Raw genomic sequence first — 22,167 nt, 5'->3', positions numbered from 1 at the left:
ACCACATGACCTTCTTCCAGTGCTCCAGAATCCACTCTTTATGCTCCCTCGCAAATTACATTTTTTTCTGGCCACATTCCTACCTCTAAGATGCTCTGTCCCCACTGTCCACTAGCTGTTTTCTCTGCTTGATGCATGACAATGGTTTGACCCTTTTTACACACACTATCATCTTTTCCACGACCACGAGATGTGTCTTTCAACAAGGTTGTTTAAGAAATGAGAAGCAACTCATTGCATCATTTGGGCAACTTGTTGCCAACTGAAAGATAATCACCATTCAGTATTTGTCCAATAGGAGGCTCATACCTAATTGATTAGTTACATCCAGTTGGCGAAGCAGTGTAGTTAAAAAGGTTTGAAGTTAAATCCTGCTAAATGGGACAATGGCATCACCTACTATTGCAAATGTCACCCTGCATTGACTATGAAGGGCAAAGAATTGTGAGTAATCTTCAGAGTGATGAAGGATTCCCACAGAGGTAACGAATGTAAATGTTGTGGAAAGAAATCATGTTGCTAGTCCATAACATTAATAGAAATTGACTTGGTTATTTTTGGTTAAATATCATTTGCTGTGGGTTACTTCTGTCATCCTTATGTTGGGTTAGATGTTCGTTCCATGTGAGACTTCGTTACCAGGAAAGAGACTAGCGAACTATGCCGTCTTTTCACACAGGGCTCACACTGGTTGTTCACCAAAATTAACCATTCTACTTTGTTGGTCTTTGTCATGAATGCAGGTATGTGACTGTGCACTGCTGTTAGAGTTTGATACACAGCCCTCCTCTTTGCATTTTTATAATACGTTATTGTTCCATGTGTCCTCTCAGGTTCCCTGTTTTTGTGTTCCTTTGCGGTACTCTCTGTAGTTGCCTCCCAGTTTAGACTGTCGAGGTACGGCTGTGCAGCACGCAGGATGTTGGACCCAAACGCAAAACACTCGATGGAGCAGTAAACTTGGTGTTGGCACAAGACATTGAGGAAGATAACAGTGGAGGAATTATATCCTTAAAATTATTCATAGCACTTTCAGAAAGACATTTACTGTGATGTACCTTGAAGTTCTTAAAATATTCACTCAGATGGCTTATGAGGCGATGAGAGGAGCAAGGGAGTGGCTGGAAATGGCTCAGGTTTCAGATGAGGTGAGGTTGTGACCTTTAAGTGGGGAAGCAGGGGGCGAGAAGGTCCACAGCTCTGTGAATCCATAGAGGAGGGAGCCATCAAAGGATGAGCAGGCAGGTGAATTGTTGAGGTGAGTATCCCAGTGGATAGGAAACCACTTCTTGAGACTAGAGGATGGAAGCACACTCGGAAACACAAGGAGAAATGCTCTTACTAGCACTCATAAACTATAAATCTAAGGAACACAAACTAGGCCTGGTTTCTGCTTTGAGAGATAGATCATCTGGCAGAGACTGGATGGTCCATATACAGTGAGTGGAAAGGGCTATGGGGCGATTGCCACCCAGCTTGGTGAAAAAAGAACAACTGTTGGAGCAATTTTCAGGAAATGGAAGAGGCTAATGATGACTGTCAATGTCCCTCGGACTGGGGCCAGGCGTGGGGTTTCAATGATGCCAAGAATGGTGAAGAATCAGCCCAGAACTACACGGGAGGAGCTGGTCAATGCCATGAAGAGAGCTGGGACCATCGTTTCCAAGGCTACTATCAGTAATACACTAAGACGTCATGGTTTAAAATCTTGCATCGCATGGAAGGTTCCCCTGCTTAAGTCAGCCCATGTCCAGGCCCATGTGAAGTTTGCCAGGGACCATCTGGATGGTCCAGAGGAGTCATGGGAGAAGGTCCTGTGGTTAGATGAGACAAAAGTAGAACATTTTGGTCTTAACTCCATTCGCCATGTTTGGAGGAAGAAGCATGATGAGTATCATCCCAATAATACCATACCTACAGTGAAGCATGGGGCTGGAAGCATCAAGCTCTGGGGGTGTTTTTCTGCACAGGGGACAGGACGACTGCACTGTATTAAGGAGAGGATGAATGGGGCCATGTATTGTGACATATTGGGTAAAAACCTCCTTCCCTCAGTCAGAGCATTAAAGATGGGTCGTGGCTGGGTCTTCCAACATGACAATGACCCAAAGCACACAGCCAGCAAAACCAAGGAGTGGCTCCGTAAGAAGCATATCAAGGTTCAGGAGTAGCCTAGCCAGTCTCCAGACCTAAATCAAATAGAAAATCTTTGGAGGGAGCTGAAACTCCATGTTGCTCAGCGACAGCCCCGAAATCTGACAGATCTAGAGAAGATCTTTATGGATGAGTGGGCCAAAATCCCTCCTGCAGTGTGTGCAAACCTGGTGAAGAACTACAGGAACCGTTTGACCTCGGTAATTGTTAACAAAGGCTTCTGTACTAAATATTATTATTTTTTGACTCAAGTGATCAAATACTTATTTGACACAGTAATTCACAAATAAATTGTTCAAAAATCATACAATGTGATTTCTGGATTTTTCTTTTTAGATTCTGTCTCTCACAGTGGAAATCTAACCTATGCTGAAAACTGTAGACCCCTCCATGATTTCTAAGTAAGAGAACGCGCAAAATCACAGGGTGATCAAATACTTATTGACCTCACTGTATACTGCTGCTGATGAGACAGAGCTGATCCAGCCAGGGAGTGGAAGGGCCCCAATCTCATTATCAGGCACTCAGATTTTACACATTTTTTTATTGAAAGGTCAAATTCAAAGGTCAAGCCTCTAGGAAGTAGATCTAAATACAAGCACAAGAGACTCCAGACCACCAAATTAAAACAGGAAGTAACAGATGACAAATACACTGCATGCATATTCGACTGAGTTTAAAATAAAGAAGACTGAGTGAACAGAATACAAACAAAAGGATCTCAGAAACTCAGAAGTAAAGGAATGTAATAAAAAACAAGGAAATTGTATCAGTAAGGAGATAACAAGACCTATGGACACTAAGAAAAACAGGAAGCTAAATGCAAACACCACAGAATACAGAATCATAAGACAATCAAGAAAATAAAACTAGAACGAACAATGAATGCACTTGAAACAATTCAGGGTTCAGTATCTTGTCCAAGGTTACTTTGGCATGCAGGCTGGAGCGGCCAGGGATTGGACAACCAAATGCTCCAATTACTAGATCTCCTGCGCCACAACCCCAGCAAGAATCACAAAAACAAAACAATTTTTTTTTAAAAAACTAGGTCGAATGTATGGTAATCGACAGGGTGCGGCAGGAGGCCAGCAAGGAACACATTTGTTTGGATTTGCATGGAAAATGTCCATGTGAGAGAGAGCACGAAAAGGAGACAGTATTTTGGAGAATGAGTTAAAATGTGTAATTGAGTTGGTTACTGGGGAAAGCATCATTATTGCTTCAAAAATCTTTAGTATTATTGAGAAAGCGGTTTGCATCAACTGTGACTGTGTGAAGAAATGTTGAACTAGTCCATGAAAAACACAACATACCATTGAACATACCAGCTACAGCAACATGCAAAAGTTAAACATGTGACTGAGAATGGTTACAATCCAAGTCTAATGGTGTGATAAAGTGTTTGTCCCTTTGCTGATTTCTTGTATGTTTGTCATACTTAAATGTTTCAGATCATCAAAGAAATTTAAATATCAGACAAAGATACAAGTAAACAGAAAATGCAGTTTCTAAATGAAAGTGTTGGGGTGACTTTTTCATACCACTGTAAGTAGGTTCAGAAAAAGTGACCTTTCTGCAGACAAACTCCTCAGCTCCAAGTGTAGAAACCATCCAAAATATTCCAGTACCAGCAACTAAAATAGGTTAATGAGCTTCTGTGCCAAGGCCGAGTGGCCGGTGATACTCGGAGTTACTCGCCAAGGGGGCAAGGACTCTTTGTGGTCACACGGCAAGTGGGAGATGTTGACTAGGACAAGGGAGGAACCACACAAACAAAGCATGGAGAAAGGCTGAAACCACTTCTCTGGTGAGCATGGTGAAAGAAAGAGATGAGTTGGGTCCGGAGGTGCCAAATTCCACAATTCCCACCTCCCTCCATTTTGATAACCATCTCACACAGGCCCAGAAAGCGGATGTTGCTGCATTGCAACAACGTTTTGCAGATGTGCACCAATTTAACACACTTCTGTTCGGCGTGTTCAGAGCCCCGGTCACTTTTCAGCGTGTCATGGACTGGGTGCTGCAGCCGCACGCTGCATATACTGCTGCCTACCTGGATGATGTTATCATCTACAGTGACACGTGGGTGGAGCATGTACAAGAGGCGGCAGTGGTCCTGGGGTCCCTGTAGATCAGGTGTTCAAGGCTCGCCCCAGAGGAGAGGGAGAGGCGTTTCCACGCTTGGGAATATCTCTATTGCGGCTGTGCTGGGCAATTTCGTAGCAGCCTTAAGATCCCGCCTGCTGGGAATCTCGGAAATACTGGTGGGTGGTTCATCTTTTCCTAAGCCCTGATTTTTGCTCTCTGTAAGATTCTATCACCAACAAACCTCACATCTCCTACGTGCTTTTGTGGACATTTCTCTGACACCTCTTTAGCTTCCCATACCCACCACCACTCTGAACAACAAGGTTTTTGCAATGATCATCCACAACACTGAACCTGTACGGTTAATCCCCTCTAATTTTCGCTCTTTTGGCTCTTAACAGAGGTGGTTGCATCTTTTTCCCTCTCTTATCTTTCCTGTTTGGCTCTTTGTCTTTGTCTAGTCTCGTCTGATACTCTCTCAGTCTTTTTCTGTAAAAACTAAGGAATTATGGATTTGATCAACTGGTCTCTTAATGAAATTGACACCTTCTTATCGATGAGAAGCCTGGGCTCGAGGAAGCCCAATCATCCTGCAGAGACGTTTGCTGCTGGACATGCAACAGCTGGCAAAGTGGAGTGTCGTGTGCCTGGCAACGTTCTCAACAGAGGACATTTGAAAGACATCCAACTATTCGGAACCATGATAGGTTCCATCAGGTTTTGCCTGATCAGAATTGGCTCAAACCTGGCTTATCGAAGAATAAAGAAGCTGCTCAAAATCCCACAAGGGCTGGCCGGCACTGCAATGGGCAAGGCCATGAGTACTCAGACTTTGCTTATTGAACATAACATGGATAAGATCTTGGAGAAGCTCACGACTCTGCAACAGGGAATCGATAGATCTGGGGACCAGTGATGGACATTAGATCAGCTGGAAAATTGGATGAGCTTTGTTCGCACTAAACCAAACCCAAACAACCATTATCTTCATGCGGCTGCCCGGGGCCAGCCAGGAGATGGCTGTGTTCAGCGCCGGAAAGATGGCTGCAGGATCGTATGGGGCTGTTGTGTACCTCAGCTAACTCCATACCCGATACCACCCCTGTTGCAAGTCACATGTTGTTTTCTATGGTGTAAGACATGAAGATCCATGTGCTTTTCTGTGCTGAGGTGTTTTTTTCTGTTCTCAAACTGCTCTCCTGTAGGAGCACAGTGTGGGATCCTCTCCCCTTGTGTATTACTTTCAGTGTTTTCTTACCTTCCTACCTGTTTCCGACCTGTCTTCACAATGTGAGGTTTGTGCAATGTAAGTATGGTGAGAAGGGGGTCAAATTTTCACTGCAGGTAACATGTATATGTAACATTGCATGTGACAAATAAAGGTTTGATTGATTGATTGATTGATTGATTGATTGATTGATTGATTGATTGATTGATTGATTGATTGATTGATTGATTGATTGATTGATTGATTGACAACCGACCACTGGGAAACTAAAACTTTCTCCACACCTACGTCCCCAGATACTGGGACAGTAGCAACAATAAGGCAGTGAACTGGAGTTTATTCTGCCATGCCCACTGTCTCAAGTTTACTTTTCCTTCAGGTCCCCGGAAGTGTCACCCCCTGCTCTACTGACCTTTTTCTCCAGGCCAAGAAATACCTAGCAACAATATAGCCCTATCTTTACCACCACATTCCCCCTATGACTGTACCATTGGTCTCCTTCCTGGCGCCATGCTCTCCACTCATACAAGCTTTGTATGAGTGGAGGGAGGGAGGCGATGGAGAAAGGTATCAAGGAGTCATTGGCGGCAGGAACCATTTGCCACTCTACCTCCCCAGTAGGGACAGAATTTTTGACAGGCAATGGAAGTCTCGTACTGCTGACCTCCGACTATAAAAAATTCCAGGGGTATCCCACCTTTGAGACTGCAGCACAAAGGCCTTGCTGTCCAGGCCTTTGTTTGAGGGCTCCAACCAAAAAGACTGCAGGAACACATTCACCTATATGTACCAAAAAATTTAACAACAGCCCTAATTGAAGCAGTACGAGCTGAACATGTGCTTGGCTCAGAGGAATATACCTTCAGCACAAGTCATTGAGTGCACCAGGCAGACTGTGAGGGGAGCAACAACAAAGAAATGACCCACCAAATCTCCAGTATGCCCCCTCGATGGCTACAATGGGGGACTTGAAGAGCTCCCTGGCAAGCTAGAGGTGAATGCTACCAGTGTGGTTAGCTGGGCCACATCGCATGCTACTGTCCAGCACCGAGTGCATAAACCCCAGCACCACAGTCAAAGTAAGGTTGGGTGGCATAAAGTAGGAACTGCCACCCACAACAAACCCTCCCAACCTCACTAAGCCACAATTGCAGGTTGGTTGGGTTGGCGTCTAGAAGCCGGATCCAGACTGTCCCTGGTTTGCACTAGTACCCTTCCCGGTATTGATGGCCCAAGTCCACAGGATTTGAAGCCCACAGATCTCCGTATCACAGCAGTCACTGGTGAACGGGCCAGAGTGGTAGGAAAAAGATCTCTCCAGATAACTGTTTCTACCTGCACTGTTGACCACAAGTTCTGTTTAGCCAACATACAAGACCCCTGCATCATTGGTCCAAACATGCTGACCAAATAGGAGGCCACAGTGGATGTACCCAGAGCTACTCTATATTTGGGCACTAAGGCTGTGGAACTTCACACCACGGAAGAAGTGTGGCAGCTTGTTCCCACCTCTAAAGCCAGTATTGGAGAGCCTGAAGTATAACCATGTTGTAAGCACAGGAGGGGTTTCCACTGACCCCTCAAAGGTGGTCGCATTGAGGAACTGGCCCATTCCTCGCAACGTTGCAGAGCTGCGGAGCTTCCTTGGCCAGGCATTGTATTACAGGCGGCTCATCAAGGACTCTGCTACCATTGCAAGCTCCCTGCACCAGCTCACACAGAAAGGCTGTGCATTCCATCTCACCGAGGACTGTGCCACACCCTTTAAAAGGCTTCAATCTGCACTGATTTAGGTCCCTGTGCTGGCCTATCCAGACCTGCAGTGCCCATTTATTGTGGACATGGATTCCAACAACACGGGTCTGGGAGGCAGTGAGAATGATGAGCAGGCCATCTCCTACTACAGCCATTCTCTCAGCAGAGCAGACAGTAACTACTGCATCACCCGTCGAGAGTTGCTAGGTCTCCGCCACTTCTGACCATATTTCTATGGGAAGAAATTACTTCTGCCCACTGACCACGCCTCTCTCACCTCGCTCTTGAATTTTAAGAAACCAGAGGGTCAGCTGGCTGGGTCACTGGAGATGCTGCAAGTCTGGTTGGCTCCATCTTAATGAGGTTTGTACCCGACCAGAGTGTTGCTACCACAGCTGAGCGTCTGGTCAATGAGATGTTCTGCCACTTTGTTATACCCAAGGAACTACACAGCAATTAAGATTGAAATTTTGAGGATGCAGTGAGTGATGGGCTGGTGGAGCACTTTACCCACACACTGGCCACCCAGCTTGCCATGCTTCCTGACCAGAAGCAGTTAACATTTTCGAGCTGAGAATTAGGATTTCCATCAGGGCACGTTGTGTTGTCACGGCGACCATAATTAGGCCAGGATTTGGCTAAAACCTGTCCTTTACCTGAGGAAGAGTTCATAGAGTCAAACTGTAACCTTGACCTCCCGCCAGCAGCAAAAGTGGGACAGGCACCTCCCCCTTGTAATAATGGCCTACTGCATGTCAGTCCAAGAGTCTACTAAGCGTACTCCTGCAGCCCTAATGTTTGGACATGAGCTTCGTACTCCAGTGGACTTGGCAACTGGGCCTCTCCTTGAGTGGGAGTTGTGCAGTGAACCCAGATTGGACTACCTTCACAATCTCCATGAACGGTCACGTGAGGTACAAGAGCTGACCAGACATGGCCCCCTTGAGGTAGGATCATGGGAGAACCCTTCACATGCTACGGTGTGCACTGATGAGGAAGCAAATTAGAAACTAAAAATTCATCTACAGATTTCATCACTGTGATTCAAAAATCCACTCAAAACATGTTCGTAGGGACCAAAGCTCTGCAGCAAAGTGTCCCGAGGGCATGTTGGAGCTCTGTTACGACTCTGAGGTACTTACGCTCACAGTCGTAGGCCACCTCCAGGTACTTGTAGGTGCCTGGACACGGGTCTCCAAAAACTGAGTTGCTCGCTTCAATAATGCAGCTGCTTTTCCCGTTACAGCTGTGAAAGCAGGTGAGTGAGTCAACAGAGGCTTTACATACTTTGTCAGGAAACATCTAAACCAGTGTGCACAGTTTGGGAAACCAGGGTTAACCTGTAACCTGGGAAGAGAAACATTTAGCACATCATCTGTGTGGTGCAGTGGGACGAGGTGACTGCTGATAGAAGCAGCAGGATGAACTGTGAAGTGTTCAGTCACATCTGCGTCGGGCTGAGGGAAGAACGAGCCTCGGTACCTGTCAGCGACTTTAGTGGTGGGATTGGGGCAATGGGCGTTTTGGATCTCGTGGGTTGGACGATGCTGAGAGCATGTGGTCGTATCGCGGCGCCCGTAGTCAGCCCAGTAGACGACTATAGCCTCTCCTTCATCTGAGGAAGAGTTCACCGTGTTAAATCAGCACCATGTTTGTACATCAATGAAACAAATCCACCTGAATCGCAGAGGAACTGCCCCACTCACCACACCGAAGGTTTGCGTTGGATCCTTCACACGCTGTGCTGTGGACTGAAAGAGAAACACCGCGTCACAAACTGTAACAACTCACGGGCAGAGTTTGGAAGTATCCAGATACAGACCTGCTGGGAAGCAGGCGAAGGTGGTGTCCAGGTATTTGCAGGCGCCAGGAACAGGAGTACCAAAGATCTGGATGTCTATGTCACACGTTTTCTTTCCGTCACAGCTGTGGGGAGAGATGGAGCTCACTGACGTGATCGTGTTATTGTTGCAAATGTTTGTTACCGACAGTGGTCACCTCTTCTTGATGGCCTTCAGTTTGTGGTGCTGAGAGCAGTGTTCTTCATCTCCACATGTGTGCTCGACTGACTCCACAACGATCACGCCGCTCTCTGTTTCACGCAGTATGACACAAAAGCAGAGATTAGAGAGGTTCAGAGCAGAGATGGATGGATTTTACAATCGCAGGTGTCGCCCCCAGCTGGACATGAAAAGAATTTAGTCTTAGGGTTCTTTAGTGTTGGCTTTTAAATCTATAGCCATCCTTTACATACAGTCTGTGTCTGCCTTACCACAGCACAGGTGCTGGACCAGGTGGCCGTCGCAGGTGATCACTCTGGTGCTGGATATGGCAGTCGCAGTGGACGGGACAAAACGTTTGGCTCGGGTTACACCTGGAGGGAAAAATAAAGAGTTAAAAAAGCAGAGTGGGTATGAGCTCACAGCTGATGGTGTGTGTGGGGGGTCAGCCGACGGCTTCTGTCTGCTGTTTTGACTCTACGATGAGACTCAAGGACAGCCTGGCTGTTTGCTGGGAGCAGAGACTAAACGTCTGACCTTATCTGAGGCTCTCTCTCCTTCACTGATTCATTTATCTTTATTTTGTGCTCTTCGTCTCCTCCTGCTGAACAGTTAGCGCCGCCATGGAGTCAGCTGACTGACGCAGAGTCACAGCACAAACCAACGGTCTGACGGCTTTTCTGTCTCTGAAAGCTGCAACAGTCACGTGACGAGGTGAGAGTGACGGCGTTGAATCGAGGCAGACACGAGTGTGATTTAGAGTGGGGGGTAGTGGGCAGGTGTTCCCGCCGTGTTTGTGGTAAATGAAACTTTTCCACAGATAATTTAATGTTGATTGGATCTGTGTTAAAATTCAAATAGGAGCTTAAATCTTCTAAGAGTTTCTGTAAGTGTCTGACCTTTGACCTTTGATGCTGTCTAAGAGCGTGCACCTGCTCATGTGGACTGAAAAACACATTAATCTCACAGTTTATTCAAATCTGCCAGATTTATATCCCCACTACTTTCCAAATCCCACGATGAGCCAGGCCTGCAGCTCAGGGGCAGAGAAGTAAAGGTGAGGATCATTTTTAAAAATGTCCATTAATGAGAATAAACCAGGTAACAGAGAAGCACAAAAACAGACTTTTACCTGAACTCGCGAGTAAACATGTTGCTGCCAGCACTGAAAAACAAGAAGGAAACCTGAGTGTTAGACTGAGTTTGGTTCGTCTCCAAACTCACACATGAAATGATATCGAATGAAAAAAGGAGAAAACTGCAGTAAAAGGTCAGCGACCCCGATCATATTTCTATTCGCTGTCAGTGCAGCTCAGCATCTGCACAAATGATTTTATCAACAACATGAGATGATGTCAGAGCTCCTTCCAATAAACATTTAGATTAAAGATGTTTGTCTCTTGTAAGAATGTTGGAAACATTTGAAGCTTTTTAATAAAGTTATTTCTATTCAATGACTTTGAATTATTTAACAGCAGAATTGTATTTCCATCCTGTCAGCTTAAAAGCCATCCTGCATAAACCATTTCTTACCCTTTGATTATTTTCAGGCAGCACATGAACCCTGATCGTCTGATCAATAAACACGTGTATCTACAGAGCTGTTTGATTATTTGCTCTATGAAAGTAGAATCTGCAGCAAAGCGAGCACACGTGCATTTCTGCATGAAGGATTATCAGTGTGTGCTACTCACACAGCGTGTTGCTGAGTCCGGAGCAGAGCATCGTGTTCGGAGGTCTGGTTGTCGGTGGCGAGCTGAGCCGATGGCGGGTCGGACGGAGACCTTGGTGTATTTACGCCGTTTAGCTGAGAACTTTTACCGACGTGCAAAACAAGCAGCCAATGGAAAAATGAGAATCCGATGCTTATCAGGTGCAGCAGAGCCAAGGAGAAAACTAAACTGCTATCAATAAGAAACGATTATAGAAGCCAATCGCAGCTCGCCCAGTGTCAGCCAGGATTGGCTCAAGGCCCCCCCACGACCCTGAACTGGATCGTGGCTCGAGAAGATGGAGCCACAACACAAAACAGCCTTTTCTTTCTCAGACTGAGATGTTGAATCGGTTAAAGAAGGAAATCCTTTTAAAAGCTGCATAAATGCACCTCGGACTGTGGGACACCCCCCAGCATTCAGATCATCACAGGTGGTTAAAAGGCCTTCGGTCAACAAGCTGTGATCATCACTTTAACCATGACTGTTGTACAGTTTCATTAACCATCAGCGTTTATTCAGAATTATCACGATGTGACAGAAAAGAGACGTCGTGACCGCTGGCAGCTCGTCCTTCACGCGGAGCTTTGGTCATCGTCTCTGAAACACTCGGTTCAGCCGCAGTGTTTCACAGTCTTAACATACTGACACAAACACGAGCGCACGTTCACACGTTCACGTGCAGAAGTGAAGGACACGATAATCAAGCATAAACTAAAACAAGGTGGTTTTCACAGAATCACCCCGACGGACCGAGTGAGGCCGTTCCACAGTCCAGGAGCTAAAAGTCCAACCGTGGTCGCCTCTGGATTTAAAATAAGAGTGTGGAGCAGGTGAAAGGCCCACGTCCAATCAGCAACAAGCGCTTAAATAAAGGCTCCGGCAGCGTTTGGATGGAGAACAGCAGCTGAGGTTATCTGTGAAACAGCTGCATGAACACTGTGACAGACGGATATCACATCCTGCTGTGAAAACACGTATCTGTGTGTTTGTGTGAAAGCTAGCAGCAAACCTCTGAATCATCATCAGGCTCCTCGGCTCTCTGCAGAGACAAGGAGCCGGAAACAGTGTTACAGAGTGACACGTTTGCAATTTCATTACATAAAAACAAAATGAATTCATCAGACAGCTGGAATAATGTGTCAGCAGCTCTGTTAAAAAGCGCAGAACTGAAAGAGATTCATAAGTTTCTCAAAGGAAGTCAATAAAACGAGGAAAGAGCCGAGCTGCTGTGTAACGGTGGAAGAAGTGCTGAGGAGGACGATCTACGTCAGGGGCGTCAAACATAAGGTCTGGGGGCCAAAATTAGACGGGCGACTACTCCACCCACTGGATGGCTTTGGGAAATGTGATGGATGGGATACATTTTGCACTTTTGTGTTTCCATAAGTTTATAAGTTTCCCCCGCGGCCCTTCATGCTGCACCAGAGTAATAAAATCACAATTACTGAGAGTTTTTCCTCTGTAAACTATAGAAATGTCTGTTTCTTACAGCGGCTCAAACAACATTTTCTGTGAACAGAAACTTTGTTTAATAATTACAGGACAGTCTGGACAGACAGCTCCCAGAACTTCCTCTGTAATCACACATTTATTTCTTACAGTCGTGCTGACAGACGTCTTTACTGCAGCAGCATTTCTTCATCATGTAGAAAAACTGAGACGCTGCTGAAACGTCTTTTTCTTATGTTAAGATATCTCAGGATTAAATGTAGAGTTAAACTTGTTTAACTGACACAAAGACGACTTTCACTGGTCGATCAAAGCTGTATGTGGCCCACCATGTAAGATGACTTTGACATCTCTGATCCAGAAGGAAGTAATGAAATACAAATACTTTGTCAGTGTACTTTTACTCCCCACATTTGTACACACATTTCTGCACTTTCTACTGCTTACATGTTCAAAACAGACTCGTTACTTTTGCTTTGACACGTCTGAGGGGAGTTATGTTCTCACAGTTCCCACAAGTGCAAACAGCAGTTAAAGTGCTGAAGTGGAACCTGCTGCGCTTTTTGAACTGGGGACGAACAGACACGAGAACATAGCATGACACAGCACAGAGGAGGCACAGAGACAGGAACTATGAATAACAATGATATCAAAGGCTATTAATAATTCAGACACACAAAAAACTGGCTCACTGCAAACGTTGCATCAATTCACTGCGATATTTGCTTTTCTTTAGATTTAAAGTTAAGTTGTCAGCATCAGAAGTACTGATGGTGTATTTATGTCACACAGGTTTTTCCATCACAGCTGCAGGGAGACAGAAAGCATTTTGAGGTTTATTAAAATGATCAGATGATGATTTGAAGCATGAATGACTCACTTTCAGGTCAACATTTCAGTTCCTTTAAATTTTATTGAATTTATTTTCCTGTTTATTGTGATATGAAATCATATTTATCAATAGAATCCAGCAGTGATGTCATCGAGGCTTGACATCCTGCTGGAAGTGACATCAGCAGTGAGGCTGTGACATCATCATGTCAGACGTGTCAGGACACGAAGGAGCAGTTTGTGTCTCTGACACAAACAAACCCTCTCTGTGAGTTACATCCTGAGTCGTTGACATAATCTCCTGTAAAGAATCAAAACAAAGAAATAAAATCAGAGGTCTGTGCTGTAAATGTTTTCTTCTTCTCTAATGTAAAAAGAACAAACACAGTTCTTATAAAGACCTAAGATCACATGACTTCAGTCAATATAAAAACCAAACACATTTCATCAACAGGCCCACTTTCAGTTTGTACCTTCACAGTTTATCTCCATACAATCTTGACCTCCTCCATAGTTGTTTGGTTGTTCTTTGCCCCAGTTTGTGAAGTCAAACTGGGAACCATCACTCCACTTCCACACAGTTTCCTGGAAGAATAAAGTTCAGTTTGTTCTGATGTACTTTGATGCATCTATGCTGAGAGTGCAGACATGAGACCTCTTACACCACTCGAACACAACGAAGGTTCATTTTGTTTGTGCAGGTAAAAAATGAAAAGAAAAGTCAAGTCAACAGCAACATCTGTCTCCAGGAACAAAGTCCTGATTAATCAGTCTGTCACATGTTGACCTTTGAATCAAACTGATGAATATGAAGAGAAACATATGAAATATCAGAAACAGCTGCAGCTCATCCTCTTTATCTGTGAAACACTTACAGTCTCTCTGTCGTTGCCTCCAACCCAAGCTGTCGGATACGACCCTGCTGCTGTGCGAGTGAGCTCTCTGATGAAGGTGTGCTCAGCTGTGCTGTGGTATGAGGCCAGATTTCCACCGAGTGTCTGACAGGAACACTGAGGAGGAAGATGAGGTGCACAGAAGATGAAAAGTGTGAGAATGCATTTAAAATCAGTCAAAGACAGAAAGTCTTTATATCATCAGTGATGCAGCGACAGCTGCTGTTATTTCCTGATGTACCTCAGCATCAGTCCAGGTCTTCATGCTGCTTTTAAAGATGAAACAGCGACCTCCAAACCAAGTCCAATCAGCAGGGCAGGAAGGAGCTGCAGCATGAACGCAAAGTTAAAAGGTCAATAATCAAATTAAAAATTCCTCAAAAGAAAAAATAACTTCTGAAACTTCACCATGAACTTCAGCTTAGAAAAGATTTAATAAGAAACACACATTTATTTATGTGTTAATTTTGTAACTGACTCACTGCAGCAGTGAATCTTTAGTGTGACACTGAGTGTAATTAATGTTTAATAATATTTTACTTTAGTTAATGTTCTAATTTTACAGCAGATGCCTCCACAGCGGGACAGAGAGATTCACATGTTTGTGTGATTTTGCATGTTTCACTTTTAACTTCTACTGATCACATCTGGGTCTTTAAAGCTGCAGAGCGTGAATGTTGACCCCCATGATCCTCCGGTGGGTCCTGTTTAAGGTCGAGGTTTAAGTCTAACAGTGAGTGTGCTTTTACCATCAGGGCCTTTGACTGTGGAATGACCTGCCTGAGGAGAACAGGCTCCAACAATCACAAACCTCCTTTAAATTACTTAAAGCACATTTTAGAGAAAACAGGCTCCTAGCACAACCTGGGTCTCGAATGAAGTCGAGAGGAGACCGGGCACTTGCAACCGTGGCACCCAGACTCTGGAATAACCTCCCTGTTCATGTTCGTACTGCCGAGTCTATCACGTCTTAAAACTTATCTTTTTACATTGGCTTTTGGTTCTAACCAGTTGGCTGTTCTAGCTTGTTGTGTTGTTACCTATTGTTTGTTGTCCTGTTTTATTGTGTCTTTTAATTGTCTCCTGCTTTTACTGACTGTGAAACACTATTGTTGTTTGAATATGTGCTGTATAAATAAAATTTGATTTGATTTGAATAGTGCTTCAGCAACTACAGACACATTTAGAGATAAACAGTATCAGTGATGAATTCCAGTCTGGATTTAAACCGCGTCACAGCACCCAAACTGCCCTACTAGGAGTTTGCAACGACCTCCTTCTAATCGCTGACTCTGGGCGCTCTGCGGTCTTACTTCTATTAGATCTGACGTCACCTTTGACATGGTCGATCATGATATTCTTTTGGCAAGGTTAGAACATGTAGTTGGCCTTACAGGAAATGTTCTTTCATGGTTTAAATCATATCTTTCAGAGAAGTCCTTCTCTGTCACAGTGGGTAAACATTCCTCTTCTTCTGCCCCTGTTCGCTGTGGTGTGCCCCAGGGCTCGGTGCTGGGTCCTGTGTTGTTCTCTCTGTACATGCTGCCCCTGGGCTCCATTTTTGAAAAACATAATGTCTCTTTTCATTGCTGTGCTGATGATATTCAAATCTACCTCCACTTGACTGGGGATGTTTCATCTTCACTACATCCTCTGTGGGGATGTCAAAGACTGGTTACTATGTGACTCTCTTACCTTAAATGAAAAGAAGACGGAATTATTGTTTTTGATAGAAATATGCTTCTGGGACAACTGACTGGCACACTGGGGCCTGTTGCTAACCGCCTCACTGATGCTGTTAGGAATCTTGGAGTTTTCATGGATACTTCCTTCAAACTGGATCAACAGGTGTCCACTGTGGTAAAAAGTCGCTTCCATCAACTGCGCCAAATTTCTAAAGCTAAACATATTTTTACTGCAGGAAACGTACAAAGAAAGAGAAGCTGTGTTCTCACCACACTGAAGGTTTGCCTGAGATCCTTCACATATTACACTTTGGCCTGAAACAGACACAGATCCCATAGAAACTGTAATCATTCATGTACAGATTGGGTTCATCAGTCATTTCTAATCACAGGTTTAACAGAGTCGTTACGTGGGAAGCAGTCGTAGGTGGTCTCCAGGTATTTGCAGACTCCAGGATCATAAGTAATGTTTGACTGTATGTCACACTCGGTTTTTCCATCACAGCTGCAGGGAGACAGAAACAGCTGGTTTTCAGCTCAAAGATATGAAACAAGTTACTTTCAGGTAATCATTTACTTCCTGTTAGTTTGAGTAAAGCTGTTCAACAGGTTTTAGTTTGTTTCTTCTTTTGAATCAAAGGCTCACTTCTACCATCCCACAGTGCTCACCTGTTCCTCACGTTGTTCACAGCGTCACCGTGAGAGCAGGTTACTTCACCTCCACATCTGTACTCAGCTGACCTCACAATGATCATTCCACCCACTGTTATACAGACACAGTATGAGAGAAAAGGAACAACTCAACACAACATGCAATAATCCAGGTTTCAGGCTTCAGTTTCAGACTCAGATGCTGCAGATAAATATACAATCCTCATAAATAATGAGGATTGTACCTCTGTACACCACCACAGTGGTTTTGACATCAAATAAAAATGTTTTTAAAGTGCAAATTTCAGCTTTAATATAAGGTTTTCTTCTGAAATGCATTAACTGTTTTGAAGTTTTTTTACACAGACCCACATTTTTGGAGCGTTTTTTTCAGATTTCTTTATTTTATTTTATTTTTTATTAGGAAAATACAATTTCAACTCCAGCTTTTTTTGTGTGAGTACACAGCTGAGCTTAATCTAACTGATGACACACTGGAAGTAGAACTAGAACATAATGCACCAGCAAAGGACTAAAATAGTACAACTGGAAATGTGAACATGTGGAAACTAAAGAGAGAACATGAATAAACTAAAAAGACTGGTTCAAAGACCCAGGAACCCTGACACATAGTTTGAACTCAACACAGTGAATTCTTGGACTCTATTTTCCATCTGACCACAGCTCAGGCGATGAACACTGAGGCCGTTAGAGGTGACCACTCTCTTTGTGTCCGGGGATGGGCGTCCAGGTACACACCGGCTCACTCTCGGCCTGGGGCTCGGTCACTCAGGCACGGCTGGCTGCCGGCGGAGCTCACGGGCGCGTCACTGCAACTCCCCCTGGCTTCTGCTCCGCGGCTGCTGAGTGAGCCCTCATCTGGGACTCTCCTCAGCTCTTTCTGGGACAGTGGCGCGGCTGCCCCTCTGTTGGTCTTCCTTGGTCTCTTGTGTTCTGGGGGCCTCTGGATGTCTGGAGTTTTGATCTCCTCCATACCTGCTTCATACCCTGGAGGACGGGGCTGTGGCTCCCCACACTCCCTAGCAGATCGTTACATGGAGAAACCTTTGGAATGCAAGCATGCTGATCCACACAGGTATGCACACAGGTGTACACACGGGTATTCACAGACGCGGACTACAGCTTTCTTGGCTGCTGCCTCAAAGCACATTGTGCGCTGTCAATCTTGCGTGCTGCACAATATCGTTTATTATTTAGTATCTACTGATATCTACTGCTAGCTAGTTTATTGTGATGGTGCTGTTTTTTTTTTATTATGTTGCTCTTTGTTGTTTGCTTTCTCTTCTGTTTTTTTTCTTCATACAGGTGACCCAGGTGTTTTGTTTTTTTTGTTTGTTTTTTTGACGAGACTAGGGAGGCAAACTGAAAACACTCACATAAGACGCAGACCTTCACAATAAAACAGGAAACACATACACGCAATGACATAACCCACCAACTTAACACAGACTGGGGGACACAGAACATAGGAACATGAACCATGAAACAGAAGAGTACAAACACCCAAGGCAACCAAAACCACAGAATACTAATAAACTAAACATAAACACGGAGTCGCAGACTCCGGACCATGACAATTTGTCTGTAAAGCACAAGCAAGTGAAAATGTAATGCGCTACCATTAATTTGTCCACTAGAGGGAAATGTTTAGCCGGTGATACTTCTGTTATCCTGTTATTTTGTTTTATACGATTGTGAAATGTATTTTTATGGGTTATGTTAAGAAATATACTCTAAACACTTCTTCAGTAAAGACTCAGAGAAGAGAAACACACAGAACTTCTTGCTAGCAAGGGCGGCCTCCAGACTGAGACTCGCACTGAGAAACTGCCCGGTCTTTATTTATACTTCAGTGGGTGCGTGTGTGCGTGTGCGTGTGTGTGTGTGTGTGTGTGTGTGTGTGTGTGTGTGTGTGTGTGTGTGTGTGTGTGTGTGTGTGTGTGTGTGTGTTCCTGCTGATCAAAGGGTCATATAACATGAAAGCACAAAAGGTACATCCTTGGTCAGGAAGAGGGTAGTCTCCCCCTCACCCTAGATGGTTCACCCTAGATGACACAGTGAAGAAGTCCAGCAGTTCATCTAAAGGTTCAAGGTTCAAGGGTTCAAGGTTCTTTATTTGTCACATGCATAGTTATACAAGTATAACACACAGTGAAATGTAGCCTGACACGCTCCTCGACATGTGCAAAAATGGGGGGGGGGGGGGGGGGGGGGGGGGGTGTAGAGGAAGAACATTATATATATATATATAAACACCCAGCACGCCCCTGCGGGCGGTTTATCCTTCCAGCTCGGGTCCTCTACCAGAGGCCTGGGAGTTTGAGGGTCCTGCGCAGTATCTTAGCTGTTCCCAGGACTGCGCTCTTCTGGACAGAGATCTCCGATGTTGTTCCCGGGATCTGCTGGAGCCACTCGCCTAGCTTGGGAGTCACCGCACCTAGTGCTCCGATTACCACGGGGACCACCGTTACCTTCACCCTCCACATCCTCTCGAGCTCTTCTCTGAGCCCTTGGTATTTCTCCAGCTTCTCGTGTTCCTTCTTCCTGATATTGCTGTCATTCGGAACCGCTACATCGATCACTACGGCCGTCTTCTTCTGTTTGTCTACCACCACTATGTCCGGTTGGTTAGCCACCACCATTTTGTCCGTCTGTATCTGGAAGTCCCACAGGATCTTAGCTCGGTCATTCTCCACCACCCTTGGGGGCATCTCTCATTTTGACCTCGGGACTTCCAGGTTATACTCGGCACAGATGTTCCTGTACACTATGCCGGCCACTTGGTTATGGCGTTCCATGTATGCCTTGCCTGCTAGCATCTTGCACCCTGCTGTTATGTGCTGGATTGTCTCTGGGGCATCTTTACACAGCCTGCACCTGGGGTCTTGCCTGGTGTGATAGACCCCAGCCTCTATGGATCTTGTGCTCAGAGCTTGTTCTTGTGCTGCCATGATTAGTGCCTCTGTGCTGTCTTTCAGTCCAGCTTTGTCCAGCCACTGGTAGGATTTCTGGATATCAGCCACCTCCTCTATCTGCCGGTGGTACATACCGAGCAGGGGCCTGTCCTTCCATGATGGTTTCTCGTCTCCCTCCTCTTTCTTGGGTTTCTGCTGCCTGAGGTATTCACTGAGCACTCGGTCAGTTGGGGCCATCTTCCCAATGTATTCTTGGATGTTCCTTGTCTCATCCTGGACTGTGGTGCTGACACTCACCAGTCCCCGGCCCCCTTCCTTCCGCTTAGCGTACAGCCTCAGGGTGCTGGACTTGGGGTGAAACCCTCCATGCATGGTAAGGAGCTTTCTTGTCTTTATGTCAGTGGCTTCTATCTCCTCCTTTGGCCAGCCTATTACCCCAGCAGGGTACCTGATCACGGGCAGGGCGTACGTGTTGATGGCCCGGATCTTGTTCTTACCATTCAGCTGACTCCTCAGGACTTGCCTGACCCTCTGCAGGTACTTGGTGGTTGCAGCTTTTCTAGCGGCCTCTTCATGGTTCCCATTCGCCTGTGGGATCCCCAAGTACTTGTAACTGTCCTCTATGTCTGCAATGTTGCCTTCTGGTAGTTCAATCCCCTCAGTTCTGACTACCTTCCCTCTCTTTGTTACCATCCGACTACACTTCTCCAGTCCGAACGACATTCCAATGTCATTGCTGTATAGCCTGGTAGTGTGGATCAGTGAATCGATGTCTCGTTCACTCTTGGCATACAGCTTGATGTCATCCATGTACAGGAGGTGGCTGACAACTGCTCCGTTCCGTAGTCGGTATCCGTAGCCAGTCTTGTTAATGATCTCACTGAGGGGGTTCAGGCCTATGCAGAACAGCAGTGGGGACAGAGCATCTCCTTGGTAGATCCCGCACTTGATGGTGACTTGTGCTATGGGCTTGGAGTTGGCCTCTAGTGTTGTACGCCACATCCCCATTGAGTTCCTGATGAAGGCTCTTAGGGTCCCATTGATCTGGTACAATTCTAGGCATTCCAGTATCCAGCTGTGGGGCATTGAGTCATAGGCCTTCTTGTAATCAATCCAGGCAGTGCACAGGTTGGTCAGTCTGGTCTTGCAGTCTCGGCTGATTGTTCTGTCTACCAGTAGCTGGTGTTTTGCGCCTCTGGTATTCTTGCCAATTCCTTTCTGTGTCCCGCTCATGTATTGACCCATGTGCCTGTTCATCTTAGCCGATATGATGCCTGACAGGAGCTTCCATGTAGTACTGAGGCAGGTTATTGGTCGGTAGTTGGAGGGGACCGGTCCCTTCTTGGGGTCCTTGGGGATCAGGACCGTCCGACCTTTGGTTAGCCATTCCGGGTGTCTCTCGTTAACTAGCGGCTGGTTCATTTGTGCTGCCAGACGCTCGTGGAGTGCAGTCAGCTTCTTCAGCCAGTAGGCGGGAACCATGTCGGGCCCTGGTGCTGTCCAACTCTTCATACTGGAGACCCTTTCTTGGATATCTGCCACTGTGATGGTTACTGGACCCTGTTCAGGGAGGTCGCTGTGGTCAGCCCTCAGATCCTCTAGCCAGTGAGCATTGCCGTTATGGGTTGCATCCTTCTCCCATATGCTCTTCCAGTATTGCTCTGTCTCCAGCCTCAGTGGTGCTGTTCTCATATTGTTCACCTGCCACTGAGAGTACACCTTGGCTGGTTCTGTGGAGAACCGCTCGTTTATTCTCCTGCATTCTATCTCTCTGGTGTACCTCCTCAAGCATCTAGCCAAGGCTGTGAGTCTTTGCTTGGCAGTTTCCAAGGCCTCAGGTATGGACAGCTTGCTATACTTCTTAGGTACCTTCTTTGTTGCACCTTTCTCCTTCTCCATTGAGGGTATTGCTCCTTGTGGCTGTTCAACTTATACCCCAGCATCTCACTGATCACATAAGAGCATAAGAGCCAAGTTGAGCACACAGCCCTGTGGCGTGGCCATGTTCAGGATCCGTGTGGAAGATGTCCAGCTCCCCATTCTCACCACCTAAAGCCTGTTGAAGAGAAAGTCTCTGATCCAGTGGCACAACTGTGTCGACAAACCCAGGTTACGAAGCTTTACAGCCAGCTGAACTGGGCTCACCATGATGAAAGCCAAGCTTAAGTCAACAAATAGCATCCTAAAATGAGAGTTGTGTTCAGGGTGGGTCAGGGCTTAATGCAGGGCTAATGCGACCACATCCTCTGTTGAACGGTTCCACATGTGTGCAAACTGATGTCTGTCCAGACCAACAGGAGTGACGTCCTTGATCCCCAAATGTTGATTCTGTTCATCTGGACGTAGCGTTTTCAGTGGGTCGCTTTGTCACTCATCCAAGCAGTAGCGGTTTTTGATAGTGGCGACATGGGCGGTTGCCCAGGGCGGCATCGCGGTGAGGGTGGTATCACGGGCATCTCCAAAAAGAAGTTGCTCGTACTCATGCTGCCCCAACATCAGCCAGCGCATTTTGAAGTTGGCATAGGCACCGGTCGGTTTTCTGCCGCCCATTTGCTGGGTGTAAGGGCGCCCTCCGTTTGCGAGGTGCGCCTGCTGCTTGCGGCACAGGGAGGAGAGGGTGGGGCGACGGGGGATTCTCTGGCTGGAGCAGCAGCTAATAACCAACTCGCAAAATAAAACAAAATAAAAACAAACCAACAATCACGAAACCACCAGATGTTATGATACAGAGTTATGATTTGCACCAATGTTTTTTTTAAATTCTATAAAGTGAGCGTGA

At 45.8% G+C, this 22,167-nt stretch overlaps 2 protein-coding genes across 2 annotated transcripts; both read right to left on the bottom strand.

The window, feature by feature from the left end:
• Positions 1-7,583: 7,583 nt before the first annotated feature.
• LOC147305469 (L-rhamnose-binding lectin SML-like) lies at positions 7,584-21,287 on the bottom strand. Its single transcript, XM_086278091.1, has 10 exons — positions 21,272-21,287; positions 19,854-19,957; positions 17,132-17,177; positions 16,471-16,564; positions 16,212-16,306; positions 16,072-16,116; positions 8,711-8,843; positions 8,371-8,474; positions 8,157-8,215; positions 7,584-7,673 (listed from the first exon to the last, which is right to left on the bottom strand). Exons 1-10 carry the CDS (start codon positions 21,285-21,287, stop codon positions 7,584-7,586), a joined length of 786 nt encoding a protein of 261 aa, XP_086134217.1.
• Positions 9,016-11,169, bottom strand: LOC147305470 (L-rhamnose-binding lectin CSL2-like). Its single transcript, XM_086277871.1, has 5 exons — positions 10,923-11,169; positions 10,361-10,393; positions 9,501-9,602; positions 9,227-9,320; positions 9,016-9,154 (listed from the first exon to the last, which is right to left on the bottom strand). The coding sequence occupies exons 1-5, from the start codon at positions 10,951-10,953 to the stop codon at positions 9,016-9,018; spliced, it is 399 nt and encodes a 132-aa protein (XP_086133997.1). The 5' UTR covers positions 10,954-11,169.
• Positions 21,288-22,167: the final 880 nt, after the last annotated feature.

Source organism: Aulonocara sp. 'chitande type north' Nkhata Bay, linkage group LG20 (genome assembly GCF_057382095.1).
Source record: "Aulonocara sp. 'chitande type north' Nkhata Bay isolate Kocher_YH1m ecotype deep benthic linkage group LG20, A_spYH_male_GT1.1, whole genome shotgun sequence".
Lineage (NCBI taxonomy): Eukaryota > Metazoa > Chordata > Actinopteri > Cichliformes > Cichlidae > Aulonocara > Aulonocara sp. 'chitande type north' Nkhata Bay.
This window is presented reverse-complemented; position numbering and strand designations above follow the sequence as displayed.

Coding starts and splice junctions, on each gene's coding strand:
- LOC147305470 (XM_086277871.1), bottom strand. CDS start 10,953: ATGCTCTGCTCCGGACTCAGCAACACGCTGT. Junction 10,394..10,922: donor CGGACTCAGCAACACGCTGT/GTGAGTAGCACA, acceptor CTTGTTTTTCAG/TGCTGGCAGCAACATGTTTA. Junction 9,603..10,360: donor ATGTTTACTCGCGAGTTCAG/GTAAAAGTCTGT, acceptor TTTTCCCTCCAG/GTGTAACCCGAGCCAAACGT.
- LOC147305469 (XM_086278091.1), bottom strand. Junction 17,178..19,853: donor TCCGGGCCATCAACACGTAC/GCCCTGCCCGTG, acceptor CCGGACACAAAG/AGAGTGGTCACCTCTAACGG. Junction 8,216..8,370: donor GGTGGCCTACGACTGTGAGC/GTAAGTACCTCA, acceptor CTTCCTCATCAG/TGCACACCGTAGCATGTGAA.